Source organism: Aedes albopictus, chromosome 2 (assembly GCF_035046485.1).
Source record: "Aedes albopictus strain Foshan chromosome 2, AalbF5, whole genome shotgun sequence".
Taxonomy (NCBI): domain Eukaryota; kingdom Metazoa; phylum Arthropoda; class Insecta; order Diptera; family Culicidae; genus Aedes; species Aedes albopictus.
This window is the reverse complement of record NC_085137.1, coordinates 150,546,928-150,571,164: the sequence shown is the minus strand read 5'-3', so window position 1 is coordinate 150,571,164 and position 24,237 is coordinate 150,546,928. Positions and strand designations below refer to the sequence as shown.

The window sequence follows — 24,237 nt, the reverse complement described above, 5'->3', positions numbered from 1 at the left end:
GGGACCATTCAAAACCACGTAGACTTTTTGGGGGGAGGGGGTGTGTCCGACCAAAGTCTACGCTCCATACAAATGTTAAAGTTTTTGTATGGCCGAAAGTCTACGAGGGGGGAGGGGGTGGTCTGAGATGCCCAAAATTTGGTCTACGTGGTTTATGAACAGCCCCTTACGGTTTAAATGAGCCACCATTCGACCAAAATCGAGGGGTCTGCAAAAATTGTTGTGGCTCTATCCAACGGGGGGGGTCCATCAGTTTGATTAACCAAATGTATTTTCCTTACTTTTTTGGCGAGGACGTTCAGAAACTAAAAACATTTTTGAAGACAAGGTGTAAATGTTGGGCCGGTCTCAGCGAGTTACTCACATACTCATTAATTATACCAAGAACACCTACCTTCCAAGCGTATGCCAATTATAAAAAAAATCATAAACCAGGACCGCATTGCTGTTCTTGATATCGAATTCAATTCAAAAGTAATTTTCATTTATCAACAAACAGCTTCTTTATTCGCCTTCAAGTGTTCGATCACATGTTTCGGCAGTTTGACTCGTTTTCGTTTTTTCTTCTCAATCGGATGATCTTGCACGCCCGGTTGATGCTGCGATCCACCTTCGTGCCCCTCACCACGATCCTTGAACTTCTTGGATTTTTTGCACGACAACGGATTAGGATTTTTCTTTTTCTTCTTCCTTTTCGGCTTTGGTTCCGTTTCCACGAGTAGCCCTTCTTTCCTTTTCAACGAGGTCAGCGTCTTCTCGTCCACCTCTCGTACCTGGACCTTGGCTTGCGTCTTGTTGGTCGCAGCTCGGGTGCTGGCATCCGACGGTTGCACCAGCGTCGGTACCAAATTGTTGTGCAGATAGAACAGCGGAACTCCCGCTCGGGATTGGATCCATTCCTGCAGGTTGCGGTCCTGTGTGGCCACAATGTAGTTACAAGTTCTGGTCATGGCTTTGATGCAAGCCGACCCTGCAATGGGGTTCTTCTCGTGGCCGCATTTGTGTAGGAGGAACTTCTTCAACAGTTGACAAACGGCAACCAGAGGGCCGCCGATGTTTTCCGTCTCGGTGATGATGCATGCCGTTACGATGGGCTTCAGCTCGCATTGGAAGTACTTTTTGAGCTGGTCTTCGATCTGCAGACGAGCCTGTGAATCGTGTTCATTAGTGCTGAAGGTTAAAAATTTACCTATATTTTTTGACCCACCTTGTAGGCAGCATGGCAGAAGGTTCCATCGACAAGCACCAGCAGAGGTTCGCGAAATCCGAAATTGTTGATGTAAAAACTCATATATTTCCGTGCCTTTTTATGTTTTGTTACCTTCATTGTTAGCTTCTAATGTTTACACACTTCGCAACATTATTAATTGAACCATTAACAGGAAAATAAGCAAAATTTAAGATGGTTCGAAAAAAATGCAAAGTAAACACTCTACACCAGACTTTGTTTTGAATTCGAAGTGTCAAAAATCTTATGTCGACCTTGAGGAACGTTCAAAAATTACGTCCGTGATTTGGGGGAGGGGGGGTCTAGAAAAGTGTGGCAGTACGTGTATTGATTGATGCACCAAGCGAAAAGAAGAAGAAGTTTTGACATCCAAGCGGTGTGCCATCGATTAGATCCTCGTCGCTGATTGGTCGATGGATGTAAACGGCACACCGCTTGGATGTCAAAATTCTTCTTCTTACCGCTTGGTGCATCAATCAATTAGGTATGGGCCTTTTCATTTGACGTCTTAAATCAGCTGATTGTTCGGGCGTTTGACAGTTCTCGCGTTCAGTATCATACAGGCGTATCTACAATGATCGATTTCTCTTCATCGATTTTCTCTTCGGATTATTCCGGGAAATACGACCAGTACTCAGATGGTCTCTTTGTGTATTTCGGTAAATGACGACTAGAACTAGCTTCTAAAACAACAAAAACAACCTAAAATGATTTGCCGGCCAAGTTATTAACCAAAGCGAAAATCGATGAAGAGAAATCGATCATTGTAGATACGCCTGTATGATACTGAACGCGAGAGTTCTTCTATGAAGATGACACGTTCTTGCCCAGCACGGAGGAAGTTAGGCGTTCGACACTGTTAGGCATTTGTTAGATATGTTGCTCATCGAAAATTTCTGGAGAGCATAAATCATAACCCCGAAATTATGCTCAGTGTTCGATTCTTTCGCGCATCGTTGACAGTTGCCTGAACGGCAGTTAAAAAAATAACTTTGTTGATTGCGGCAGCGTTCGTCGGTCGGGAAAATGATAAAAACTGCGCGTTTCAATTAGTTAAAACCGTAACAACCTGGTAAGAACCATTTTAGTCGTTCCGTCGTCCGACCCGTCAGCTCCTCGCCGCTGCTACTGGCCAATAAGTCCGGTTCGTTCTCGTCGTACCGTTGCCGGAACCAGTCATCTCCAAAACAGTGTCCGATTCCGTTAAGTTTGGCCTCATCGTGTCGGTGAGTCATTTTAATTTTAATTTGATTTATTTTTCATTTAAAATTTTTCATTTTCATTTTCAAATAAATTTTAATCAAATTTTAATAACATTTTAATTAAATTTTCATTAAATTTTATTAAAATTTTAACAAAATTTCAATAAAATTTTAAAAACTTTAATAAAATTTATATAATATTTTAATAAAATTTTAATAAAATTTCAATTAAATTTTAATTAAATTTTCATTTTTTTTTTAATTTTAATAAAATTTTAACAAAATTATAATAAAATTGTAATAAAATTTAAATGAAATTTTAATAAAATTTTAATAAAACTTTAATAAAATTTTAAAAAAATTTGAATAAAATTTTAATAAAATTTAAAAAAAAATTTTTTAATTTAAATTTAATTTTAATGAAATTTTAATAAAACTTTAATAAATTTAATTTTAACAAAATTTTAATTAAATTTTAATAAAATTTTAATAAAATTTGAATAAAATTTTAATTTAATTTGAATTCAATTTTAATCTAATTTTTATTAAATTTTAATTAAATTTTAATCTAATTTTTATTAAACTTTAATTAAATTTTAATTAAATTTTAATTAAATGTTAATTAAATGTTAATTAAATTTTCATTAAATTTTAATTCAATTTTGTTTTGATTTTAATTTAATTTAAATTTAATTTAAATTTAATTTTAATTTAATTTTAATTTAATTTTAATTTAATTTTAATTTAATTTTAATTTAATTTTAATTTAATTTTAATTTAATTTTAATTCAATTTTAATTTAATTTTAATTTAATTTTAATTTAATTTTAATTTTAATTTTAATTTAATTTTAATTTATTTTTAATTTAATTTTAATTTTAATTTTAATTTTAATTTTAATTTTAATTTTAATTTTAATTTTAATTTTAATTTCAATTTTAATTTTAATTTTAATTTTAATTTTAATTTTAATTTTAATTTTAATTTTAATTTTAATTTTAATTTTAATTTTAATTTCAATTTTAATTTTAATTTTAATTTTAATTTTAATTTTAATTTTAATTTTAATTTTAATTTTAATTTTAATTTTAATTTTAATTTTAATTTTAATTTTAATTTTAATTTTAATTTTAATTTTAATTTTAATTTTAATTTTAATTTTAATTTTAATTTTAATTTTAATTTTAATTTTAATTTTAATTTTAATTTTAATTTTAATTTTAATTTTAATTTTAATTTTAATTTTAATTTTAATTTTAATTTTAATTTTAATTTTAATTTTAATTTTAATTTTAATTTTAATTTTAATTTTAATTTTAATTTTAATTTTAATTTTAATTTTAATTTTAATTTTAATTTTAATTTTAATTTTAATTTTAATTTTAATTTTAATTTTAATTTTAATTTTAATTTTAATTTTAATTTTAATTTTAATTTTAATTTTAATTTTAATTTTAATTTTAATTTTAATTTTAATTTTAATTTTAATTTTAATTTTAATTTTAATTTTAATTTTAATTTTAATTTTAATTTTAATTTTAATTTTAATTTTAATTTTAATTTTAATTTTAATTTTAATTTTAATTTTAATTTTAATTTTAATTTTAATTTTAATTTTAATTTTAATTTTAATTTTAATTTTAATTTTAATTTTAATTTTAATTTTAATTTTAATTTTAATTTTAATTTTAATTTTAATTTTAATTTTAATTTTAATTTTAATTTTAATTTTAATTTTAATTTTAATTTTAATTTTAATTTTAATTTTAATTTTAATTTTAATTTTAATTTTAATTTTAATTTTAATTTTAATTTTAATTTTAATTTTAATTTTAATTTTAATTTTAATTTTAATTTTAATTTTAATTTTAATTTTAATTTTAATTTTAATTTTAATTTTAATTTTAATTTTAATTTTAATTTTAATTTTAATTTTAATTTTAATTTTAATTTTAATTTTAATTTTAATTTTAATTTTAATTTTAATTTTAATTTTAATTTTAATTTTAATTTTAATTTTAATTTTAATTTTAATTTTAATTTTAATTTTAATTTTAATTTTAATTTTAATTTTAATTTTAATTTTAATTTTAATTTTAATTTTAATTTTAATTTTAATTTTAATTTTAATTTTAATTTTAATTTTAATTTTAATTTTAATTTTAATTTTAATTTTAATTTTAATTTTAATTTTAATTTTAATTTTAATTTTAATTTTAATTTTAATTTTAATTTTAATTTTAATTTTAATTTTAATTTTAATTTTAATTTTAATTTTAATTTTAATTTTAATTTTAATTTTAATTTTAATTTTAATTTTAATTTTATTTTTAATTTTAATTTTAATTTTAATTTTAATTTTAATTTTAATTTTAATTTTAATTTTAATTTTAATTTTAATTTTAATTTTAATTTTAATTTTAATTTTAATTTTAATTTTAATTTTAATTTTAATTTTAATTTTAATTTTAATTTTAATTTTAATTTTAATTTTAATTTTAATTTTAATTTTAATTTTAATTTTAATTTTAATTTTAATTTTAATTTTAATTTTAATTTTAATTTTAATTTTAATTTTAATTTTAATTTTAATTTTAATTTTAATTTTAATTTTAATTTTAATTTTAATTTTAATTTTAATTTTAATTTTAATTTTAATTTTAATTTTAATTTTAATTTTAATTTTAATTTTAATTTTAATTTTAATTTTAATTTTAATTTTAATTTTAATTTTAATTTTAATTTTAATTTTAATTTTAATTTTAATTGGCACCGAGTTTTTTTATTAAACATGTTTTGTCCAGCTTTCATTCGAGGCAAGAGTACGGTTGTAGTAGTGAACGTCGACAAAAGTTCACTACTACAATCACACTTCTTGCTCGAATGACAGCTGGAATGGAAACAAGCAGCATAAAATCTATGCCTAACATTTGTCTAACAGCCCATAGTAAAACATGTCTAACGTTAGTCTAATGTTAGACTACACTCAGCGAAAAAAACTAGCGAAATTCATCGAAATACCTTATGAAAATTTGCTATAACTAATTCTTATGGATGACATAAGAATACCTTATGAAAATTGATCGTGCTTACTATGACAAATTTCATAAGATAGACTTATGAAAAGAACAAAAAAATCTTAAAATGATGCAGACTGGATTCGATCCATGAATGTCGGGATCACCGAGCCCGTGTTTTATCCACACGGCTACCGACGCTTAAGAATACCATGTTGCTAAACATGAATAAAAGCCAAGCTGTGAGACGATTTTACGTCATAGAGTGACCTTATGAAATTCATCCGAGTCATTATGAATTATTTAAATGCCGTTTCATAAGTTGGGCCTTATGGAAATCTTAAGGTAATTTGGCTGAGTGTAACAACATGTTTCGAATTTGCAACATGTCTAACAAAAGTGTGTCATATCTGTCTAATTTTAGACTAACATTAGCCAAAAGTGAGACAAAAAGTTAGCCTAACATGCTGGCCAGTTAGTCTCACATTAGGCTAATGTTAGGCTAACCCTCCGTACTGGGTGTTAGCAGCTGTTGTTCAAGCTTTGTAAACAAATGCATGCACGGATCTGTCACATGAAAAGGCCTATAGGAAAACAGCGTGACAGAGGGGGGAGGGGGGGTCTATAAATCCCAAAAAATGATGGACGTAAAATAATATTTCTCGCGTTCAGTATCATACAGGCGTATCTACAATGATCGATTTCTCTTCATCGATTTTCGCTTTGGTTAATAACTTGGCCGGCAAATCATTTTAGGTTGTTTTTGTTGTTTTAGAAGCTAGTTCTAGTCGTCATTTACCGAAATACACAAAGAGACCATCTGAGTACTGGTCGTATTTCCCGGAATAATCCGAAGAGAAAATCGATGAAGAGAAATCGATCATTGTAGATACGCCTGTATGATACTGAACGCGAGATTTGAATCTTCCCCTTGGCTCAACGCGCGACCCGCGAAAAAAAGGAATCGACCAACGAGGGGTGCATGCACGGTTTTTTCATGGGCAGACACGCTACCCGAGCAAGAGAAAATAAGCTATTTTACGAGACGTTCTGCCGGTGGGCCGCTTATTGTTATTGTTTACATTTGATGTTTTTGTTTTCGTGAAAAGTAGCATAACATGTGATGAGCGCCAATCAGATATTTGCTGGCAGAGCAAAACATTTCTAATGTGGCATGTATCAATCCCCCGAGCTGCGTGATGTCACTAGCAGATGAAAAAACATCCCCACGGTCTATGGATATTAGTTCAGGCCAAACATTTCAATAGGTCCTATCTGCATTTGAGAGACTCTCTTTGTTTACTTTCTCTTTCAATAGGCTCCTAAAGTCCTATCGGGATTCTTGGTTCAAGAGTACATATTTACTCAATTTTTGACGTTTTTATTAACCGTAGTTGAAAATTATATAATTTTTATTTTTTTAGCCTTTTGTCTCGTCCCTAGTGATTTTTTTTCACCGTGTATGTCAGATAGGGACATTTTTGAAATCCCAGTGCGAAAAATGTCGAGCTCAGTCACACAAGGTTGACCTCAAATGTCAAAGTAGAACTATTTACCATTTTACTTATTTCGAATTTTCTCATTATTCCTCTGTTTTTCAAGTTCGAGTTAAGTCCAATTCCGATTAGAATACCATGCTTGATCGTATTATTCAATATAAGCGAGATTTCGTCTTTAATTTTAGGACCCTATTATTGCAATGTAATGGTACACTTTTCAATTATTTTTGTAGTACAAATCAAAAGACGATTGTTTTGACCATCGTTCAATGCAAGGAGGCAATCAAAATACAAATAAACAGCTGAGATATTAACGAAAGAGAGAGAAACCAAAGAGAGCCTCTCTTCTGCAGATTGGACCTTTAGACATCCCGCATAATCACTAACTTTAAACGCAACGTTTCTTATACTGTAGATGACCATTAGCAATTGTCATTTAACCATTTCTCAGACTGTGTGAGATAACAGTATGATAACCATACCATGTACAGATTTGCCAGTTTGACAAATGGTAATCCGCCAATTGGGTTGTTTAGTGAATTAAATATTGCCATTTTCTTTAGCCTAATCGAAAGAGCTCACTTTTCTGAGTATAAGGTGATTTTATTGCATCCCGATTCATTTGTTTTGATGGTCAAATAAACAAAACAGTTTTAATTTCCGTGGATAGAATGACAGTTCAATCGATAAAGTGACAGTTCGCCCCGAACAAAAAAAAATCCCCATACAAACTTTAAATGCATTTTAAAAATAGTTCCCGGGTACCAAAAATGATGAAAATTTGGATTTCGACTAATTTTTAGACGGAGATTCCGATTATGCAATAATCTGTATACCCCTAAAGAACCCAATTTACAGTATGTGGAATAGGCGGTTAAGATTGGTTACCATAAAAAATCTCTCGTTTTCTCGAACAAATTTTTCGCAAAGCCGTAAAGCTTACTGTCAATATACTATCCAGTTTTTCAGACAATTCACCGCATAGCAAATGGTAAGAGAACAGTTTAACCATAAATTTGGAAGGAAAACGAACACTGTATGTGTTATTATTGATTTATGATCTTCCATGGTTATTTAAGCTTATGCCATATGGGTCTAGTGTATTTAAACCATTAAAAAACAAAATTGCGGTTATGCATTCAAGATCTTTTTATTCATTAAATAATTCATTAAATAATAATCATGGTCTTTCTGATAGGATGGGCAGTGATGACTGCTGAACTTCCCCGATTCGTGACGCGTCCCGTTGTGGCCCCGGTGGCGATGAAAACTTACTGTCGTCCTTGCTCCGGTGGGAGCGGATTTGTAGTCGCAAGAGAGTAGAGACACACATCCGATTTTTCGGGGTGCGTCTGCCTCGTTTACTTCGAGCTTGTGTATTTCGTGACGGCCTTGATACCGTCGGACACAGCATGCTTGCAGCATGCACTCTCCGGGGAGCAGCAACCGGACGGCGGTTTGAATTTCCCGAGAGGTGGCCGTCGACCGCTTGTTGTAGTGCGCCAGACGGGAGGCTTCGGCGGCAATGCTTTCGGAGATGTCGTTGAAGAAGCTGTTCATGATGCTCATAGCCTTCGACGAGACACCGGTGTCCGGATGGACTTGTTTCAGCACCTTTTAACGTACACGCTAACCCTCAGTTACCCAGATTGGTGTCAAAGCGACCCAGACTGAGCAAAACTGCAGTTACTCTAAACTGAGTAAAGGCACCTTTACTCAAATCTGGGTTACCGATGTTGGTGGCAAAATCTGGGTAAACGATACCCAGCTCCTCCGGGGCCTTGATTTTGTTAATTTATTTTCAATTTAGATTTTAAATAAAAAGCTCTTAATTTCCATGTGCTGTTCACTTACCTGAGGGAAGATTCAAAAATTACGTCCATCGTTTTTCGGGATTTCTAGACCCCCCCTCCCCCCTCTGTCACGCAATTTCCCTATACCCAATACACGTACTGTCACACTTTTCTAGACCCCCCCCCCCTCCCCCAAATGTTGGACGTAATTTTTGAACGTTCCCTGATGCTGGAAAACAGTTCCCCGGAATAATTCCACTGTTTTCCCGTCATTTATCGGCATATTTTTCGCGAAAACATTCATAGTTTTCAGCGTTCTCCTGACCGCTGCCATATTCTCAAGCTGAAAAGTGACAAAGTGCCGATTACCCAGATCTTTACCCAAATTCAACGAATCTGGGTTTTCGGGTTACCCGGATTATGACAACTGCTAACAACATGAAAATCCGGGTCGAATCGACCCAGTCGATGGGTAGTTTCAGGTTAGCGTGTAGCTTTCCTTCCGGCGTGGCTTCTTCTTCTTCTTTTCGCCCTTCACGATGTTCTTCTGAGCCTTGCCGGCGAACGACTTCTTGATGGCCTTTCGGTGCGGTGGAGCCGAGCTTTTCGCGGTGGTTGTCGGCCACTCTCCTGTTCCTACTGGAATACGGAAGGAACTGAGCACCAAAAAAACAAAATAGAAAAATCATGCAAAACTTACCCTTTTGCTCCCTCTAGTTGCTTTGGACAGCTTTGGACCGTTTATTTACCGAAACAAGTTTTCAAGTTTTTTTTTTCTGCAAACTGCAAAAGTTCAATCGGTACATACACCAATATGCGCAACTATTTGGCAAACTGTTGGATTTAAGTGGCATATAGTGAAATACACTTGTGTAAGTGTGTTGCGAAAATATAATCGCAAACCATTTGAGAAAAGGTCTTTCTATATTGCCACCATATCTCCTGAGTTGTCATCCCTATATTATTTGACAATTTCTGCACAATATGACATATTGTTACAACTTGGTATGGGTTACATAGACCGTTCTTTATGATTGAATGATTCGAGTTTCATAGTTTCAACAGAAAAGCACCTGTTCGTGGTACAGTAACAGTAACAGATGAAGGGGACATACTGGGTAGAGTGTAATACAAATTGTATTTTTCTATGCGGGATGTTTGGCCTGAATTATAGTGGGCGGATTGACGCATTTTTGCAGATAAATGAACCTCGTTTATTGGATGGGCCTGTATCACATGTTATGCTAGCGAAAATGTAAATAAATGGGCCCACCGGTTGGACTTCAAAACTGGTAAACATTCAAAAAACAGCTGATTTGAAACGTCTCATAAAATGCCTTATAGCTATCACGGAAGTACAACACTTATTAAGTTGTTTTGGCGCAATCCCGGTCTTCCGTGGAATCAGAAGAACGACATATCCTTTTCTAACTAGAAAATCCGCATTTATCCGTTCCTAACCATCGCTAACCGCTGCTAACTAAGCAGCAGTTAAACACGGTTAATGACGGTTAGCGACGGATAAATGCGGATTTTTCCGGTTAGCACAGGAAGTGTCATTCCCCCTGGGAATTAATCAATATGCGTCAAACGGGGATAATGGTGATTATAGATTACTGCACTAATTTATACTGGCCTGCTTACTCTCACAGGATAAACTAGAGGAATTTATCAGGCGGAATTTATTTAGATCTGAGAGAGAGGAGACAGCTCACTGACAGCCACGATGTTTACATGTCTTCTTCTTACATCTTTTTACAACTTTGTGCGCCACACAATGGTTTGAGAATGTATTATTGGTCAAAAATGATTTGCATATTGAGTACGTTGCGACAGAGCATGGAAAATGAATGGATTCGTTGCGCATGGCGTGGAAAACTGAACATTAATATTTTATCGTTTTTAAATACAACAAATGGAGCAACAATTTAATAAGATCTTTTGGATATTTGGCCACTCCACACCATCAATGTGCAATTTTCAGCTCGGTTCGCGGTGACAGTTTGTGACAGGTCCTCTTTGACATTAAGTAGCACGCAATCGAAGCCAGCTGTCTCCTCTCTCTCAGATTTAGATGAATCCCAAGTAACATTTCACGGTGTGCCAAAAACCGTTATTAACAAATAAAAATGTCCAAACAAATGGCACCCCGCATTCGAAAGATATACTATTCTAGTATCTCCTCTGAAAATTTGAAAATGTTTCATCGAGGGAAACTAAAGTTTTTGTGATTTGAAGATTTTGAGTCATTTCTATAGGATTTTCTTATTTGGGTAAATATGTGCGCACGGTGTGCCTGAAACCGCTCTTAACGAATAAAAATAAACACAATATTGACACCCGCCATTTGAAAGATATACTATTTTAGTATCACCTCAGAAAATTTGAAAATGTTTCGTCGACGGAATCGAAAGTTTTTACTGTTTGAAGATTTTCCTCTATTTTCATAGGATTAGCTCATATATGGCAATATTGGCATAAAGTGTTTCATTGGCTTTTCAAATCATAAACAAATATTATTAAGTTTAACAAACACCATTCCAAAGATACAACATTCAAACAACTATGTGAAAATTTGACAACATTTCTTTGAAACGATCGCAAATTACAGTGGTTTGAAAATATAAGATATGATAAAGTACAGTCGACTCTCCACATGTCGATGTTCCACATCTCGATATCTCTCCCTATCTCGATGGTTTGATGGGTCCTTTCAATCTGCATACATTTAACCTCTCTGTATGTCGATATCTCTTTATCTCGATATCTCCCTATATCGATGCGATCTCGTTCGTTTTTGTTCTAGACTATCTCTCCATATGTCGATATGCCCATATTCCCAGGTTGCTAGATCTCGTTTCGTGGGTGCAAACATTCTGAGAAAGCGAGGTGACATCTGTTTGTTGACGGTTTCAGCATTACAAATTTTCTCTGCATTTCAATCTCTTCCTATCTCGATGGTCCTTTCAATATCGAGATGTAGAGAGTCGACTGTATATTGAAAATGTAGTAACTTCAGGGAATATTATTTCATTTTCACATGTTAATCATTCCTCGCAATGAATATATATATTTTGTAACAAACGATTAGCATTTATGTTTACTTTAAGATCTTCAATATCTGAAACATTATACCAACGATATACAAAGCCTCCTAGGAATACCGAAACCTTGGGCTGTGAATTCACTTTTACTCTCGTTTCACCATGAAACGTTTTCAAGTTCACCGGCAAGATATCAACATATCACGTGCTTAAAAAAAAAAAGGTTGCCATACTCTTAGAAAGTTTATGTAATCAACGCTCACAGTGTGTCACATTGTTATTTGTATTCGAGTAGCAGGTAGAATAATAATTAGCTTCTCAAACCACGGTAATTTACATTCCTCTCAATGAAATTTTGTAAATTTTCAGAGAAGTAGTTTGAATATTGTTTTTTTTCGAATTTGTGAAACTCATTACACCGTTCAATACTAGTTCGCGTTATTAAAAGAGAAAAAAAGAATAGGGGTTTGGGACCCTAGAAACCCTAATACGTATATCAATTGAACACTCCAAGTTCTCAATTCAAACTTTGCTCATATACTGTGAGGTGCCGTTTCAAAATTTATCGAAAATTCTTTCACTATGACACTTCTAGGGTTTCAAAACCCTGTACTTATTTTCTCATCCCATAATACGAACTTTTTTAAAATTTTGTCGAGCAGTGATATTATTTGTTTATGATATGAAAAGCACCGATTGACCGATATACGAGCTACAGTCAGGATTCGTTATACACGATGGGTGGTACTTAACGCCCACCGCAATTTTTCGGTTGCCTTACATCCGATTGAGCTCATTTTTTGTGTATAGTTGCGGCATATCGTAAGCTAACTACCTTCCAAAAATGAACGGAATTGGTTGAATGACAACAGAGAAATTGCGGTTGGCGTAAAGTGGGTGGCACCGTGTATAACGAACCCTGACTGTAATTCTATGAAAATAGAGGAAAATCTTCAAACAGTAAATACTTTGGTTTCCATCCATAAAGTATTTTCAAATTTTCGGAGGTGATGTTATAATCGTATATCTTTGGAATACCGGGTGTCAGTTTGGTGTACATTTATATTTGTTAATAGCGGTTTCAGACACACCATGCACGTATATTTACTCATATAAGAAAGTCCTATAGAAATAGCTTAAGGTGAAACATCAAGAGATCCCACTGTAGTTTTGCATACAAACTTTAGAGGCACAAATCTGACGAACGAAGTATCGAAGCAAGCCGCACTTGTTTATCCTGGGTTTGCTCACTTGCAAAAAGAGGCTGCTTTTCCAAATCGTGCGCATTTATTTACGAATTTTTATGATTGGTGCTCTTGAAAACGTGAGTAGGGGTACAAGTCGACCATTGTGGCAGCCATATTTGTTTTCTTTGAAGTTTCTCCTTAAAATATTCAAATCACAAAAACTTTAGTTTCCCTCGATGAAACATTTTAAAATTCTCAGAGGAGATACTAGAATAGTATATCTTTCGAATGCGGGGTGCCATTTGGATGGACATTTTTATTTGTTAATAACGGTTTTTGGCACACCGTGATTTAAGTTAACTAAGTTAAAAACTGGTCGCAGTGACTTATATACCCAACAAGGAAACATTTAAGTTTTCTCATAGCCCACAAGCTGTTGTCACAGAGAACAGACGTCTATCTTCGCTTTCTGCCTTGTGTAAAACTTTGTAACGGTCATATCAGAGTATGTGGTTATGCTCCCGTTGCGCGGCGCTAGCGTCCCGTCACTTACATTGTTGTGTTGTCATTTTTGTTTCCAGTGCTCGCCGTTTTTGGCCGTTTAGCGCTCGTATCGCTTTGTGGGCTAGTGTATTTTAACGATGAACACTGCCATCGTGGAGTCAAATCGACTTTATATGTGGGGCAGTCTCCGTTGGTGGCGTTGAGGTACACTTAAATTCTTTACACACGATTTCAACGCATTTTTGTTCGAGCTTAAATGTCTGTTCTCTGTGCTGTTGTTATAATCAAACCGATAAAACTCATTTTAACGCTTAGTAGGCTTAACAGCTCTAATAAACCCGTCATAAAACCATATTAAACCCAAAAGAGCTCACTCTACAGGAGGTTGTTAAAACCATTCCTTAAAACGTTATATAGGCTACTTGGTTTTGTAACAATGTCAAAACAATATGTCATATTCTTGTAGTATACTATACAGCATAGATAAGATCTGTTGTGTAGGTCGCAAAAAGATCAACTTGCCGTTTTAAAGTTCTAAGAACGACTTAGATGAACGAATAAAACCAAAGACTTAGAATGTACCTGAAGCTGAAATCATCACTGAAATTGGCAGTAAATTACAAATTAGTAATAATGTAAAAACGAATTGGTCATCGATGTCAACAATATTTACTTGTAGATTTTCACGGGGAAAACTCTGTTACCATGACAAAGAAATTCTTGCCAAAAAAGTTTACTGGTATAATGCGATATATTGCCTCTAAATAAAGCGAAGCGCCACGTCATTTTGATATTTTTGGCAAATGAAAAATAAAAATTTCAATCCAGCTGGCAAAACCATGTATTCAAATCACAATCCAAACATCAACATGGCGTACACACTCTGCAAGCAGGAATTGATCGTCGTGATGAAAAAATATGAACGCCGTCTACCGTCTTACCCCTCTGGTTCGACACGTTTTAATACGACACTAGTGCCATTTACACTTATCAATAAGTTGATTCAACCAAGAGGTTCAATCTTTCCTTCAACTTCATCAAGAAACACAATTTGATGGAAATATTGCTAAATGTATTGCATGCATTTTTATTGAGGAGAACATGGATGATAATGTTGAATCTTGATGTAAATACTGACCAACCTGCAAAAGCGAGGATTGAGGTTGGTGGTCATATCCTCAATATTTCCCCTCCGAAAGATTGATCCAACCAATCCAACCACCATCATCCAGTTTGACCAAACCATCAAGATCATCCGAGTTCGTCAAACTTTCCTCTCGTCTTGTTTGATTCGATCAATCCACACTGCCTACCTTGCCTTGTTGGCTACAAAGTAACTTTACTCCAATGCCGAGCGTATAGTAGAGCACCATCTTCGTCGGTCTTGGGCGATGTTCCTCCAGTTTCCCCGAACGTGTAGAGATCGTAGATCTTCTTCAACCGCGTGCAGCCAGCGAGTTCGCGGCCGCCCACGAAGTCGCCTACCTCTACCGGGTTCTCTGCTGAATATTGTTTTCGCTATTCTTTCTTCCGACATTCGCACTACGTGTCCAGCCCACTGAAGTCTGCCGTATTTTATACGTTTCACAATATTCGCATCTTCGTACACTTGGTACAACTCGTGATTCATGCGTCTGCGCCACACTCCATTTTCTTGTTTCCCACCGAGAATTGTCCGCAGCACTTTGCGCTCAAAAACTCCAAAAGCTTTTCGGTCTACCTCCTTTAACGTCCACGCTTCGTGACCGTAGAGGGCAACCGGAAGAATCAGCGTCTTATACAGAGCGAATTTTGTTTGCGTTTGCAAGTTACGGGACCTAAGCTGGCTACGCAATCCGTAAAAGGCCCTATTCGCAGCTGCAATACGCCTTTTCACTTCACGGGAAACGTCATTGTCACATGTCACAAGTGTTCCAAGATAAACAAATTCTTCAACAACTTCAAACACTTCCCCATCAATCACTACCTCAGCACTAACACCACTAGGCCTGCTTCTGTCTCTACCCGCTATCATGTACTTCGTCTTGGTAGAGTTAATCGTCAAGCCTATCCTCGCTGTCTCTCTCTTCAGAGGAGCATAAGCTTCCTCCACTGCCCTACGATCGATGCCGATGAGATCAATATCGTCCGCAAAACCGAGGAGCATGTGCGACCGTGTGATGATAGAGCCATTCCTCTGCATGCCTGACCTCCTAATCGCTCCTTCGAGTGCAATGTTGAACAATAAATTTGAAAGAGCATCCCCCTGCTTCAATCCATCCAAGGTCACAAACGACGTAGACACTTCGTCCGCGATCCGAATACTTGATTTTGATCCATCCAGCGTTGCGCGTATCAGCCTAATTAGTTTCGCCGGAAAACCATGTTCTGACATTATCTGCCAAAGCTCATTTCTTTTCACTGAATCGTACGCTGCTTTAACCCTTATGTGGCCGGCAGGGTACCCGGGTACCCAGCACCCATTTAAAATACACGGTGTAGAAAAAAGCAAAAAGTTTGCCGGCCACATAACGGTTAAAATCAATGAACAGATGGTGGGTCTGCAAGTTATATTCCCGAAATTTATCTAGGATCATCCGCAGGGTAAACATTTGATCCGTCGTTGATCGGCCCTCACGAAAACCAGCCTGGTATTCGCCGACGAAGGACTCCTCAAGAGGTCGCAGTCTGTTGAACAGGACACGCGACAGTATCTTATACGCCGAATTTAAAAGGGTAATACCTCTGTAATTGGCACACTCCAGTCTGTGCCCTTTCTTGTAGATTGGGCATATGAGGCCATCCAACCAACTAGTGGGCAATTCTTCATCCTCCCAAATCGAGCGTCTGTTCACCAAGGAGGTGCGGCTCAAACAGCGTCTGTTCTGGCATCCAGCGGCTGAGTATGAAATGCTGTATTGCGTCAGCTATACCTAAGAAGGCAGCCCCTTCAACGCAATGCACACTGGGCCAGGAACAGAGATTAGCAAGACAAAACCTCTAGCACATTGGGGTTACGTCCTATCAAGTTGGTGTCTTCGGCAAAGTTGTTGGGTTTTATCTGCGCCTTAAATTGCGCTTCGAATTTAGTTCGCAAAACCGCCGCATAGGTGGCGCTGCGGTGCTAACTTTTTTATTTTACATCCTAGAGCTTTGGCGTCTTCGGCAAAGTTGTAGAACAGGCAAAAATATGAAAAGTTGTCGAAGACACCAAAACTGTAGCTCTTAAAATAACAAAGTTACATTGAATTTTATAAACGAACAACTTAAATTTTCTGGTTTTATGTCATTCTCTTGTTTTTCAGCCTACATGTTGCCATATCAACAGAAAACAATAATCGCAGTAGTCGAACAAGATCGTACATTTGATATTGTATTTCACTCTTGCAACAATCATGCGTTTTGAGGAATAATACACTGAAGTTTTTTTTACGACGGTAATGGTCCCGCGTAAAAAAAAACCGCGTTATTTAAAAAAAAAGGTCGTAAAAAAAACGCGTTATTTCAAGACCCGTCATAAAAAAACCGCGTTATTTAAAAAAACGTCGTAAAAAAAGTCAAGTCACGTTAGATGTGGTGCTGACTATTTTACGCGATTTTTTTTACGACTGTTTTTGAAATAACGCGGTTTTTTTTTACGACGGGTCTTGAAATAACGCGGTTTTTTTAGGACGGACCGCGTAAAATATCCGCGTAAAAAAAAACCGCGTAAAAAAAACTTCAGTGTGCATATATTTGTCTAGGTATTAGTAGAAGAAATTCCTGTTTTAGTGTATATGAGTGATATAGCGTAATCTGCACCTTCCTGATTTTGCCAGAATGAAACACATATAGGTGAGTAAATTCACTCCTTGAATCATTTTGAACATTCGGGACTGCTACAAGACGCTGCCACTCACTTTACGTCCACCAAATAAGTTTATTTTCAGTATTTGTTAAGTCTAAAGAGGAGCCTAATTTGAGCCCAAACGAATTAAAAAAATATATAAAAAATATAAAAATATAAGGTAGCTGAGATATTGTGGTTGGCGTAAAGTGGTTGACAGCGTCTTATATGAGTCCCAACTTTACCTTTGTTTTATCCGTTTTCACGTCAAATCTGAAACAATATCAACTGCAACAGAAAATCTAAAAGATTTGTCAGAGAAAAGTTTCCGAATTATTAATTTTACAATTTTTGTGTGATTTCAAAATAGCAGAATGGCTAAAGGTAGATTTTTTTAATTTACTAATAGAGTATTCGTACCTTTTTTAAGCATATGGCTCCCATTTTCATCTTACGAAGATCACGGGTTTGAAGCGTTGTTTGTTTTGTTTCTTATTTTTGTATTTTTATTAGAAGTGAGCACACAAAAAAAACAAAAAAGAACGGAATCAAACGGTGCCGTAATCGCTTGTTTTCAAATAGGATGAATTTGGATGCGTGAGGTTACTTATGACACTTACACCCTAACTAGTATATCAAGCGTAATGCGTTTGCTGAGATATTTCATGAGTATCTTTTAAAACATTTCACCTTCGGGGCAATTGATTTTAATTTTCTTATAAGATTCCACCTACTTCATCGACAGTTTTATGTTCAACAAAATCCCGCAATATTCCGCTTGCTAATGCTGCTTACTTCAATCATACTTAATATAATAAATATATTAGTGAATTAAAATAATATACTTTTTGTGCGCTATATTGACAACCCACAAAGGCCGTGAATGGATAATTTGTTAACTTTTATCTGATAAATTCTTCAGTTTTGCTGAAACAAAAGTATAAAAGATACTAGAAGTGAATTCACCTACGAAAAATGCGTTTGATTCGGGCAAAATCAGAAAAGTGCAAATCGACAGCTAGCGATATAACCATATACATTAAACAGGAATTTCTACTAGTATTTCAAATGTATAGATTATTCCTAAAAACGCATGATTGTTGCAAGAGTTAAATACAATTTCAAATGTACGATCTTGTTCGACTACTGCGATTGTTGTTTTCTGTTGCCATGGCAACATGTAGGCTGAAAACAAGAGAATGACATAGAACCGAAAATTTAGGTCGTTCGTTTATAAAATTCAATGTAACTTTGTTATTTTAAGAGCTACAGTTTTGGTGTCTTCGACAACTTTTCATATTTTTGCCTGTTCTACAACTTTGCCGAAGACGCCAAAGCTCTAGGATGTAAAATAAAAAAGTTAGCACCGCAGCGCCACCTATGCGGTGGTTTTACGAACTAAATTCCAAGCGCAATTTGAGGCGCAGATAAAACCCAACAACTTTGCCGAAGACACCATTTTGATAAAACGTAACCCCAATGTGCTAGAGGTTTTGTCTTGCTAATCTCTGTTCCTGGCCCAGTGTGCAATGTAGGCAGCGCGGCCCCGGTAAGGTAGCCTGCTGAAAACCTTCAAACACCCAGAAAAGCAATAGTAGAGTAAACGGATTGATTCCACACTGCAAAAACTGCAAATATTTATTTCATGTGAAATTACACATCGATCCAATCGACCTTCCCACACATATAATTTATTACCCAAAATATAACTAACATAGTTATTATTTATGCTTTTGATTTGTTTCGCAAATCATTGGTATGTGTGATCACCCATAGCAAAAAAATATGTGTGTTCACACATAATACCAATGTAAAGCGAAACCGTGTTTGCGTCAGTGTCTGTGTCAGTCGCCGGCCCAGCCGCTGGCGATGCGCAAAATGAAAAGATGGCGACTAAAACACGTTTACCAAATATTGTGCTGGCGGGAGTTGCAGTTCGTAGTGAAGTAATTTCCTCCTAAATCATCGTCCTTCTCAATCGCTTCAAATTGACCAATCTTTGGAAAGTCGGGAAATCTTAAAAGCGCAACTTTAAAGCATCATTCGAAACCTGGTTCGGAACCGAAAAGTTGAACGATTGGTCACTCACCGGTGCTAACTAATCAACCACCTTTTTAGTGAAATACGATGTTTGATTCTTTCCTAATGAGCTCATCGCTATGTTTTCAAATCATGTTAGGCTATTTGCATCAATATTGTAATATTAATCCCCGATAAACTTATATTATCTAATATAAAAATCATTTGAGCACATCTATCAAATATATAAGTAATGTTATTGATATTATGTGCCATACTGAATTGTTTTTATGTGTGATCACACATCAAAACAATAAATACCAAAAAATAATTCGTTATGTGTGTCACACATAAACATCATTTGTCCAGACACATTGCAAAAATATATGTGTACGAAACATAAAATAAATATTTGCAGTTTTTGCAGTGAGCAGTGCAAAAGAGTCAACAGATTGAGCGAAGACCATGCCATCAGTGAGGAAGAGATAGCAATTCACCAACATTTAGCGCGTGGTTCACGGCGTTCATGGTGGCCAGTTCAATTGAATTTTATGGAATGCTTTCAAAAAATTTCTAGAAATAAAGTGTCACGTTTTTGCTTTGTAAATATAATAAAGACTTGATCATTAGAAAAGTGCAAATTTCGATACTTCGCTTGCTTATTCAATTCCATTAACCCTCTAATACCCAAATTTTAGATTTTAATCTAAATATCATTTTTCGTCATCTAAAATCGATTAAAACATGTTTTGGAAGATGATTCTTCTTAATTCTCGATTTCGTGAATTTCAGTTTTTGATTTTTCTAATTTTTATTTTTGAACATCTCCAAACTTTTATATTTTTCCAGAAAGCCAATTTGGGGAACGGATTTTTTGAGATGAAAACATTTTGACATTTTATGATTATTGTTGATATATAATTATTTTAAATTTTTTTCACAGAAAATTTTATCTTCCGTGTAATTTTAAGGAAAATAATTTTATAGTGTATACGATTCCCTTAAACTATTAAACAAGGATAGAATGATTTGGGAAACATTTAAAATATGTTAATTGTAGCGATTCAATACAAAATAAACAATGACTTCTAAAAGGTGACTAAAACATCAATTTTTCAATGATTTTTAAAAAATGTAAATACGCTTCAAAATACACCAAAACCCATTTTGAGATGTACAGATCAGTCCGAGGGGAATGGCAGATCCGGATTTTTTGTGAATCTCGCTATGTTTCCTCTAAACCCGCACATGATAGGCTCGTAAGAAATTATTTTGTTCATATCCTTCCTAAACTCCAATCTATCCGTCGCAATCCGTTTCTAACCGTGTCCAACCCTCCAACGATTTGAAAGCGCTCACGGTAGTTTCATCATGAACGCACTCCAATAAGGATGTTTTTACAAAGAGAATGTCAAAACAATAGAGATAATAAACTATAGAGGAAGAATGTCGCTGGCGTCGCTGCCGAAACATCTCTTGCTGGCGGAGATAGGCCGGGCTATAAGTGTCAAAGCGAAAAAGTATGCAGTTTGACAGATAGATACCCGACATGTTTGCGAGCGAGAACAAAGGGAACAGCAGCGACATTCTTCCTCTATAGTTTATTAACTCTATTGTCAAAACGAATAATAAACTCAAAACATATAAATCAAAACAAGTCGAATCGGCTCCAAAAACTCGCTGATCTCTACCCGGAATCTACCCATGGAATCGCCGGAATCATCGCAAGGACTTAACGCTAAGATCAAAAGTAAGTGTTTTTAGTATTATAAAGTTTAAAAACAGACGGACCATTGAATCTACTGAAAACGCTCACATTTATCACCCCCACCTCACGAATCAACCTGCAAGCTTCCTCCCCCGAGTAAATACGAGTCCAGCATGCAACTAGAACTGCGAACAACTCAAAGATGATCCGAAAGGTCGTGGATACAGCTAATTGCTTTCCCTCAATCGACTAACAGCACAAAAGTATGTCCAGGAGTGAAGGCAGATTTGAACCTATTTGAACTACTGAGACACACCATCATCATAAATCTGATTTTCTGCCAAAGGAAACATACATAGGAAGGAACGAGAGCATTGGAGCCTTGATTTGAGCATGGTATTCGGCGAGGTATTCGGTATGTACATGAATCATTCAATTTACTTTGGTAAAAGACTGAGAGTAAAAGATTGTCGCACAAGCTGAATCAAAAGATTTAATTCATCCATTCGGGTGACCATTCGGTTTTACTGACCCAACAGCATGTTCTATTGACCCAAGGATTGACCACTTTCTTTCTGGCTCTACGATCCCAGTGGAACATGACCATGCCTCTGTATACTCTGTATGCTTGTATCAAAACAAATACGAATAAAATCGATGGATTAATAGCGAGCATTTTATCTTGTTAATTAGCTGTCCCGGCAAACGTCGTAATGTCACTTTGCAATCGTGTTAAATTCCTTCCCCGTACAAGCTGTCCGGTCATCCGTTCGTGAGTTGTATTATTGCCTCAAAGGAAACTGTCCCGGCAAACATCGTACTGCCTGCCTACTATGTTTCTGACATGCAGATCTGGAGAGAAAAAATTCGCTGACGCGGTGCCAAATTGGTGACATGCAAACATCATTCCATTTTTATTTACATAGAGAGTATTTAGACCCGCAATATTGTCAATTTTTTTTATACGAAACGCCGCGCAATCATTGGTGCTGTGATTGACTAATTTCACGTGGCCTTGATGTGTATTAATGACGCGCTGCGCTTGAGGAAACACCGCAATGCTATTCTCCCGTAACAATCAATCCGCGTGATTTTTTGGGCAAATACATACCTCATATGTATAATATAAGAAATCCTGTAATATGAATCAAACGAGTATTTTCAGTTATTAAAATGAATTTCAAAAGCAGCAATACATGATTATTTGATTTATTCATTGTTTTCGTCTACTTGTTATTGCAAAACCAAATTCTTATTTTAGACTTTGTATGTATTCTGCAGTATCGCTCGAGTAATATAGAATCATCGATTCTATTAATGGTTTTTTCAAATGGGATAAGTAACACTTAATGTCGACTTGCTCCACATTTGAGAGCTCCAACACAATATCGCTACCATACTCAACCAGATCAAAAAAATTACCTATGATTCCTATTCCTCTGGGGTTCACTCCAGAAGGGGCTACCAAAGGAACCGTAGTGAGTGAGCAGGACTGATTTTTACCTTTCAGGAATTTGAACCCGTACACTTTGACGACATTGATCTGGCTATTGCTGCGCACCAAGAGCAGTGAATCAAAATTCAACCATCGCGCAACAATAACGACAATGTCGCAACCTGAATTTGTTGCGACATTCTACCCAATGCGACATAGGTTTGTCCCAACTTGAACAGAATAGGACAAAGATCGTTCACCACGAGTTTAGAGATTTTAAGGGCTTGCATTATGATTTTCGAGCGGTAACTTCGAGTCGGTAAACACTGCAACGCTGCTGAAGATGTATTATCAAAAAGTTTCGATTTTGGGTTGGTAATAATTGATTATTCACGAGTTGAAAAGTACGCAACAAATTCAGGTTCCTTATTGTCTGCAACAAAAATTTTCGAGATCATGTCATTATCTGTTACCAGTTGGGATAAAGAGTAATCGCTGCGTCTTCTTTGTTGCTTGTTTTGTGCCTCTTTTGTCTGACAATTCTCTTCACTGACCAAGAGGAATTCGCCCAATGACACGTTCTCACAGACTCCGTTGAGCGATCGTGGCTGTCCGGATTTGGAAATAACATCTCCGTCTTTGAATCGATGCACTCGATCAGTGGAACATTTGACTAAATCTGACGTTAGCATCCAAGGAGAATACATTTTACTAAGGTGGCGCAGATAAACATTGCAAACCACTGGTTGTCTCTTCCATTCTTCTGGTGTTCTTATGGAACTGAAATAGTGACGTCACTATTTTAGTTGCATAAGAACACCAGAAGAGTGGAAGAGACAACCAGTGGTTTGCAATGTTTATCTGCGCCACCTTAGTAAAATGTATTCTCCTTGGTTAGCATCCACAAAAAGGTTCTCTTTTTCACACTTACAATTCTGCCGTTGCGGTTCCTAATTTTGAAAGTGTTTTTGTAGGATACTGCATCCTTCAGATGGAGTTCTTTTCCGACATTTGCAAACACCTCGGACGCTTCAACGACATTGTCCTCGTCATCCTCTGCAATTTCAGGCACATCAACAAATTGAAATGAGGGACATTTGTCGGAATATAGTGATTCTGGATTCTCATGTACGTGCTCGTCTGGAACATCGACATACTGGAATGTTGAGTTTTCACCTGGTAGTTGGCATTTTCGACGAATTGTGTGCTCGAATGATAGATTCGATTCCTCAACTCCCAAACCGATCAGTATTTCTGACGCCGCTCTCATAGCTTCTTCGACGGTGCGCGAAATATCGTCTTCATTAGGTAGAACGGTTGGTGACTCGTCAACTGATTCGCTTTTTGACCGAGGGAAATTCAGTGAGGCCTGCTGTCTAGCCATGATGTCCCTTTTCATTTGAATTCGGTTCAAACGGGATTCAAATCCTTGTATAGTGAAATTTACCACGGTTGATGCGGTCGATGTCAATGATCGTGTATCCCGTGCTGAGAGAGAGGAGACAGCTCACTGACAGCCACGATGTTTACATGTCTTCTTCTTACATCTTTTTACAACTTTGTGCGCCACACAATGGTTTGAGAATGTATTATTGGTCAAAAATGATTTGCATATTGAGTACGTTGCGACAGAGCATGGAAAATGAATGGATTCGTTGCGCATGGCGTGGAAAACTGAACATTAATATTTTATCGTTTTTAAATACAACAAATGGAGCAACAATTTAATAAGATCTTTTGGATATTTGGCCACTCCACACCATCAATGTGCAATTTTCAGCTCGGTTCGCGGTGAC

At 35.3% G+C, this 24,237-nt stretch overlaps 1 protein-coding gene and 1 pseudogene across 1 annotated transcript; both read right to left on the bottom strand.

Annotated features, from left to right (window-relative positions):
• Positions 1 to 478: 478 nt before the first annotated feature.
• LOC109429368 (rRNA-processing protein UTP23 homolog) lies at positions 479 to 1,441 on the bottom strand. The gene is made up of 2 exons (XM_019705266.3): positions 1,208 to 1,441; positions 479 to 1,148 (listed from the first exon to the last, which is right to left on the bottom strand). Exons 1-2 carry the CDS (start codon positions 1,325 to 1,327, stop codon positions 489 to 491), a joined length of 780 nt encoding a protein of 259 aa, XP_019560811.2. The 5' UTR covers positions 1,328 to 1,441; the 3' UTR covers positions 479 to 488.
• A 6,866-nt stretch (positions 1,442 to 8,307) lies between these two features.
• Positions 8,308 to 23,825, bottom strand: LOC115258503 (histone H2B-like; annotated as a pseudogene).
• Between the last annotated feature and the right edge of the window lie 412 nt (positions 23,826 to 24,237).